The 7,725-nt window shown below is 34.9% G+C and overlaps 2 protein-coding genes across 2 annotated transcripts in view; one reads left to right on the top strand and one right to left on the bottom strand.

The window, feature by feature from the left end:
• Window positions 1–1,655: 1,655 nt before the first annotated feature.
• LOC111398394 (cytochrome b-c1 complex subunit 7-2-like) lies at window positions 1,656–3,647 on the bottom strand. Its single transcript, XM_023025306.1, has 3 exons — window positions 3,584–3,647; window positions 1,779–1,963; window positions 1,656–1,676 (listed from the first exon to the last, which is right to left on the bottom strand). The coding sequence occupies exons 1-3, from the start codon at window positions 3,645–3,647 to the stop codon at window positions 1,656–1,658; spliced, it is 270 nt and encodes an 89-aa protein (XP_022881074.1).
• LOC111398393 (pentatricopeptide repeat-containing protein At2g37230-like) overlaps window positions 3,594–7,725 on the top strand; it is a 10,811-nt gene continuing 6,679 nt past the window's right edge. Inside the window, exons 1-2 of the mRNA XM_023025305.1 lie at window positions 3,594–3,909; window positions 6,249–7,725. Of these exons, the coding sequence (XP_022881073.1) occupies window positions 6,337–7,725 (1,389 nt within the window). The 5' untranslated portion in view covers window positions 3,594–3,909; window positions 6,249–6,336. The remainder of the gene's footprint in view (window positions 3,910–6,248) is intronic.

The raw sequence follows: 7,725 nt of genomic DNA, 5'->3' as shown, positions 1-7,725 counted from the left end.
GAAATATCTAGAGCATAATGCAGTTGCTACATGCTCATCTTGATGCAAGCAACTGCATCAGGTTTTTCAAGGAACTTCTCTTGTTTGGTGGGGAGCATTGGCCGATTTAGGGGCAGGCCTGGGCTTGAGCCCATTCAGTTTTTTACGTATAAAAAATTTAAATCTATAAAAAATAAAAAAATTTATGAGTAATTTTTTTTTTTGTGTCACATATTAGCCTGGCTTAAAATTCGTTTTAGTCTGGTTCTGGATCTACCCCAGGTGAGGAGAAACTAAAGCAAAAATGTATCTGTCCTAATTCTCGTCCACAAGTGTGATGCAATTCAGTTAAAGTAGAGTTATGCTATATTACCAGACTGATTTTACTAGATTAACACTTGATAGCATTTCATTGGTAGTTGGCCCAAAAACATTTTTCAATTACTAATGAAATACTGTCAAGTGTTAATCTAGCACAATTCTGGTAAAATCAATCCGGTGAAATGGCATGAATGATTAAAATATGTTAGAAGAGGAAGAGGTGGATAGAATTAGCATGATATAAATAATGACCTTTGATCCAGAAACCAAATGATGTGATCTTCAGTCAACCAAGGTCAATCCCGAGTGCGAAAGTCATGGAGAAGGCTCAAAGGGCTCGATCGAGGAACATTCGGGTTAAAGACAATGCACAAAGCCATACAAATATGTGTTCGTGGAATGAAGTTCAAAAGGGTAAAGTTGGCAAGCCAAGGGTCCAGTTCCGTGTTGGGGACCACTGCCGAATAATCTTGGAACCGATTGAATTGAAGGGCCACAATTGGAGTCAGCCGACTACTATGCGACCGCATAGTAGTCCCAGCCTTGCGGTCGCATACATGGAGGCAGGGAAATTAGCCGGGTGAACTGCTTCTTCTATGCGATCGCATCCAATTGTGTTATGCGACCGCATAGCACATTTTCGAGCCAGAAATTTTCTTCTTTTTTTTGCGAGACTTTTAATTTAGCTATAATTCTTATTTTTGGCAAGTCTATTATGTTTGGACTCTTAAAATTTCCTTTTTCCATTAATTTAGGGTTTAGGTATAAATTGCAAATTTTCCATTCTTTGTATTCAGACTTTTGATATTTTGAGGATTAATTCAGAGAGGCAAATTGCTTCCAATTCTTGTTCTGGCCGAACAAACCGAACTTATCAAGATTTCATGATCTTGTAGCATTCAAAACTCAGGTAAGATTCAATTAATCTTGTAATCAAAATGTCATTCGTGTCTTTGTTACCTTGGGGTTGTTTGGTTCAATTATTAATTGGGTTAAGTCCAAAATCCGGATTAAGTTCGTAAATTTCGTGATCAAAAGGTTAATAGTTTGATACATTATTGATTGTTTGGTCCACAGATTTGTGAATCGCGTCCAAAACTTTGTTTTTTGGCTTTCTTGGGATTTGTGTCATTCTTCTGTGGGTTCGTTAGTGTTAGTTGCTACGGGGTTCACATCACCAAACCTCTAGTATTCTTTAATTTTGGTTAAGGTCACTGTAAAAGATTATAATTATTCATGAATAGTCAACTAGGACTGTCATTTTACGTTAATTATAGTCTAGTTACAATACCGTTAGTCTCATGTATAAAATTACAAGAATTAAAATTAATAGGTTTCTATTTCAAGCTGATAATTCATTTAGAAACTTGGTTAGTCTAGAAACCAACTCATTAAGACAAGAGAAGCTACCAAAATTGATGAATCAATTATTGATTTGACGCATAAATATATGTACATAATAGATTATCTGTACATACAGCTAAATTTCCAAGTAAGAAAAATACCTGAAGCTCCTCAGGGAGGTACTCATGCTTCAAGGAGAGGTCCATGGCTCGCTTGAGGCGTTGGTTCCTCGCATCCACGATTTCTCTAGGCAGCCAGTTCAGCGCCTCCTTCACATCCAAATCGTACATTGGGTCATACAAGTCATCGTAGCGCAACCCTTTTTGGTATAACACAGCAAAAGGTTTATACAAAAATCATCAAATTAACACACTCAAACACAAACACTCACACTTACATTACTCTATGTGTCTCCATATAGATATAAGTTACATATTTGAATAATAGAACTAAACTCATTGTGTTTATAACTATAACGCTACATAAACTGGAGTTTTAATCCTAGTAGGGCTACACAACATTGTTCTAGTTATTGTGATACATGAATAGTGAAAGAAAAAATTTGATTAAATGTCAAAATTTAAGTTTTAAAATTTTAATGTGTCTCTTGTTTGAGAGATAGAGAGAGAGAATTTATAATAGGACATTTTCCAATGCATGACCTTTGTTTTGTTGCCCAGTTATTGTATAGTGATCATTTTGGAGGAATGTAAATGTACGAAATTTCATAGAATAATATTATTTACAATCGCTCACAACCATAATTGTCATACGTGATATACATATGGTGATCAGTGATTGGATGCATTTATATAGTATTTTTTTTATTACATTATGCATCAAATCACTAATCGTCACATGCATGCTATGTAAGACGACTGTGAACTTTGTTTTGTTACCTTATTATTGTATAGTGATCATTTTCGAGGAATGTAAATGTAAGAAATTTCATAGAGTAATGCTATTTACAGTCGTTCACAGCCATAGTCGTCCTACGTGACACACATGTGACGGTTAGTGATTGAATGCATTAATGTGGTATTATTTTATGCCACGTGGGACAACTGCGGTAGTGAGCGACAACAAATAGCATTATTCAATTTCATTTTAAGTAAAGAAGAAGATGATTTGTTTTTGGAAAGTTACTATTCACTGATGAACATTACGTGTCAATAATGATTTTTTTAATGTCAAAATTTTAATGTTTAAAATTTAATGGCATTTCGGTTAATAAAAAATATTTCAAATCTTGATATTTATTTTAAATGTGAATTTTTGTTTTTATGTTAGTTGTTTTTATAGTGAAAATAGCATTAAGATTTGGGATGAGTTACTTTTTGCATTTTGAATTGTCAGCATACTTTTGTTGGTTAGCAAGCTGTTAGCAGACTATCATGTATAATGTATGTTAATTTTAAACGCAACCCATTCTATCCCATTTATAGTAATTGCAATGGTCAATCGTTAGAACTAAAGAATATGCATCTTTTAACAATTATCCGTATTTGCACGTTTTAAATTCTACAGCCACAAAACTTACATTTAGTCAACACAAATACATGTCTGCATTTTTTTCTTTTTCTTCCCAAAAATATAGTCGCCCCCGTTATTGTATTATAGGCACGGATCACGTAAACAAATTTGTGATAAATGCAACGATCACATTTGGGCTACTTGTACCATTTGATACGAAATTGTTTGTATTGTAGGAATTAAAATGTATGTAAAGATGTGTTTGTGGGAATAAAATATGTTACCTAATTTAATATTCTTTTAAAGAAACTTTCAACAAAAACCATATTTATTGAAATAAAATGATTACATAGTACTTTTTAAAATATTTACTACAATTAAGATGGGTGGTGCAATTTCCAATTTTTATTTTTTTATTTTTTAGCATTAGCCTACCACTAGGTCCACTACTACCAGATGCACAAACCCAAGAGCAAACCCAATCCAATATATTTCACTCTCTTAGCACCAATACCCAATCCATTAGCCATTCTGCCACAATTCATCCGCCGATCTACGAATGGATGAAGGTAATGCTCGGCCATTCATCAGCCTCTTACTTTCGTCCTTCGCCCTTCGTAGTTCGCAAACGGAGACTCGGAGTCGGAGAGGACCAATCAGCTGACCAGCACTCCAGCACCAACAGGCAACCCGTAGGCCATAGCAGCAGCGAGCCAACGAACAACAAGCTTTCCTTTTCCCTCCCGAATCAGTCCCGTTTGGCCATTTCCGATTTCCTTCCCGTCAAAATCGGTATTATTATAGGCTTTTTACCTGTTCAGCTGTTCTTGAATAAATACATAATTCTCTATTTCTCTATGTCGCTTGTAAATTTGTAACCAGTTTTTAATATTTCATATCAATTGCCAAGTTTTATTTGTTTCAAAGTTTACTTTTTGTTGGTGAGTCAGTGAGTGGTGAAGTCGTGAAGTTGGAGTCTTGGACAATTTTTCAATATTTGCTCAGCTTTCTCTGATATATATAGATAATAGATGGTTTAGAAATTGTTGAGGTTGGGCATTTACTTTCTAATAGCAATTTGTAATTTGTGAAGATATAATATGGATGGGGATGACATAAATAAATTACGAATTATGTCATTTTTTAATGCTTATTTTTGTCCATTACTATTTATTAATTTATTAGTTGGGATTAAAGAGTCCAATAAAATATTCTAATGATATAAACCATTGAAGTTTTTAATTCAATCTCCATTAAGTAGTTTATTAAATCAATTTATTAGAAAAAAATAAAATTATTCATGCATATTTCACTGATTCAATCAATAAATGTTTTGTTCGGAATGAATGATTGAATTGGTTTGAGGCTCATAATTGCTGATCCACACATCTTCTGTGATGATCTGAAATGAACTATATTTTCATATGTATATAATTTCTAGATTTTAGTGCATTTACATATACATTAAATAATTTTTAATATCATTTAATCTAATTTTAATAAACAATCGGCCGTCGATCAGATCAGGCCTTTAGGATCGTTGATTGTCGACGGTCAACGGTCAAAATAAACCTCCACCCTAGCTGAACATTGATGCTAGATTCGCCACTGGATGGCGGGGGATATCAAATTATGAAAACTCATAAGGAATAAGTGCAATATATAAACTATGTCATTTTTAGTATTTTCATAATATTGTTTTATATTTTTATCATCACTAAAACCATGAACAAAAATTCGACGTTCGGCGTCGATAAAATTGTGCTCGCATTGAATTAATATCTTTGCTTCACCCCTGGTTATAGGATATTAAATTCAAAGCAAGCTGTTGATATTGGCTAAAGTTCGATGTCCCTTGCTGGTTGTTGATGAGAAATTTGGAAGCTCAAAGTTTCACAAAAGGTTAAGATATTCGTTTTGTGATTCTTCACAATGAGATCCCGACTAAAAATAATTTAGCAAGAGGGGATTTGGAGTTGAATACCCAATGAAAATGGCTTGGAGGAGAGGAAACATGAGTTCATATGATGCTTAGTTGTGAATGTGCTAAATCGATTTCGAAGCTTAGTGGCCACTGGAGTTTAATTAAATTAGCATTGCTACCTGAACTTGATTATTGTCCAGTTGGTATTTTCCAGCTGGTGAATGGAAAATTTTTGGCTACAAATGATTGCTTAATGTGGATGATATGGAAATGAATATGAGTTTAGGGGACGTATTCTAGATGAGATAAGGTCATCTTTGTGGCTTCACTACTTTTTGGTCGCAACACATAAGGACGTATTCGAGATGTGGAGTCATTACTTTTTGGACATGAGGGGTGAGAGTTTCACTTTGATAAGGGATAATTTTTGCTGCTTATAAATAGACAATGAAGCAAACTTTTTAGGATTTTTAGCTGTGATGCTTGTTAATTGAACTTGTTGATAATTTTCTTAGGATCAAATTATCATGCTTTATAGGATAATATGCACATGGTTGATTCATTTAATCTTTATTCCCGTTTTACTTTATATTGATTCATTCTTGTGCGTTTTGGTATTTCTCATTTAGTAGACTTGAACTTGGGTTTCACAATTGAAGATGGTTTTATTTTTCTTCATTGGAAAAAGCTTCAAAGTCGAAAAATTTGCAGTCTAAAAATCTGCAATTTGCTTCCTTCAACAAATCAATGTGCACATCTCACTATTTGTTGTCTTTTCGGCCAAAATAATGAATTGTTATTGTCTTGTTGAACGAGAATTTGTTGAGAAGATATATGTAGATTTTATTATAGATGAATTTTATGTTTAGAATGACTTCAAATTCAGTTTAAAATCCTCGTGGAAAATAATTTCAAAAGTAGATGAATTTGACTTTTAGTATTAGATGTTAATTTAGTATATCGAATTTCTTAAATTTCAGCCCATGTGCTCTAAATTCCCGGATTCGCCCCTGGCTTTGTGTAACTTGAATAATTGAATTGATTGTAGAATTTGCATTATGTAACTTGATTTGTACCTTGAATAGTTGAATTGATGGTAGAATTTATTTTAATTTACATTATGTAACTTGATGTGTGACTAGAATTTGTTATGTAACTTGATTTAGTCAAAACTATTTCTGAATTTAATCTGTTTTAAATTGGCCAGGTATTGGATCAAGGGCATTTGATGTTCTGGTTGAGTTAGTAACAAAAAAACGAGGAATCAGAGTGCAGTTCCAATATCATCTGGCATAATGAAATTGCAACAAGAACCAATAGCATCCGCAATTAATAGAATGATGGCCAATCGAGCCTGGACGACTCGTTTGCAGAACTCGATTCGGAACTTGGTCCCCAGTTTCGATCAGGAACTTGTTTATAATGTGTTGCACGGTTCTAAGAGCTCAGAGCACGCTCTCCAGTTCTTCCGCTGGGTTGAAAGATCTGGACTTTTTCAACACACCAAAGAAACCCATTTAAAAATCATCGAGATTTTGGGGCGAGCTTCGAAGCTGAACCACGCTAGGTGCATTTTACTAGATATGCCAAAAAAGGGTGTGGAATGGGATGAAGATTTGTGGGTTTTGTTGATTGAAGGATATGGAAAGGGGGGCATAGTTCAGGAGAGCGTGAAGTTGTTTCAAAAAATGGATGAATTAGGGGTCGAAAGGACGATAAAATCATATGATACTTTATTTAAGGTGATCATGCGTAAAGGTCGGTATATGATGGCCAAGAGGTATTTTAATAAGATGTTGGGTGAGGGGATTGAGCCAACCACGCACACTTTTAACATCATGATCTGGGGATTCTTTCTCTCAGGGAAGGTCGAGACTGCAAATAGGTATTTCGAGGATATGAAGAGTAAGGACATTTTGCCGGACGTGGTCACATATAATACATTGATTAATGGGTACTATCGGGTAAAAAAAATGGACGAGGCGGAGAAGTTCTTTGTGGAGATGAAGGGGAGGAATATTGAGCCTACAGTAATTACTTATACAACAATGATTAAAGGGTACATGTCAGTTGAGCGGGTCGATGATGCATTGAAATTGTTGAAGGAAATGAAGAGTTTTGGGATTAAACCTAATGCCATTACATACTCAACTTTATTATCGGGACTATGTGATGCAGGGAAGATGTTTGAGGCTCGGGGTATTTTGAAAGAGATGGTGGAGAAGTACATTGAACCTAAGGATAATGCAATCTTTACTAGGCTAATATCTGGCCAGTGCAAGGCTGGTGTTTTGGATGCTGCCATGGATGTTCTCAAGGCTATGATTAGGTTGAGTGTTCCAACAGAAGCGGGGCATTATGGTATTCTAATTGAGAATTTCTGCAAGGCTGGTCAATATGATCATGCTGTTAAGTTGTTGGATAAGCTCATTGAGAAAGAGATCATTTTGAGGCCTCAGAGTACTTTGCATATGGAGCCTAGTGCATATAACCCGATTATTGAGTATCTTTGCAACAATGGCCAGACAGAAAAAGCAGAAATCCTTCTGCGACAGTTGATGAAAATGGGCGTTCAAGATCCCGTTGCTTTAAATAATCTGCTCTGTGGGCATGCAAAGGAAGGAAATCCTGAGCCAGCGTTTGAAATTCTTAATATCATGATCAGGAGAAATGTTCTTTCAGAA

Source organism: Olea europaea, chromosome 8 (genome assembly GCF_002742605.1).
Source record: "Olea europaea var. sylvestris chromosome 8, O_europaea_v1, whole genome shotgun sequence".
Lineage (NCBI taxonomy): Eukaryota > Viridiplantae > Streptophyta > Magnoliopsida > Lamiales > Oleaceae > Olea > Olea europaea.
Note: the sequence above shows the minus strand (reverse complement) of the source record. Positions and strands in the feature narration are given on the sequence as shown.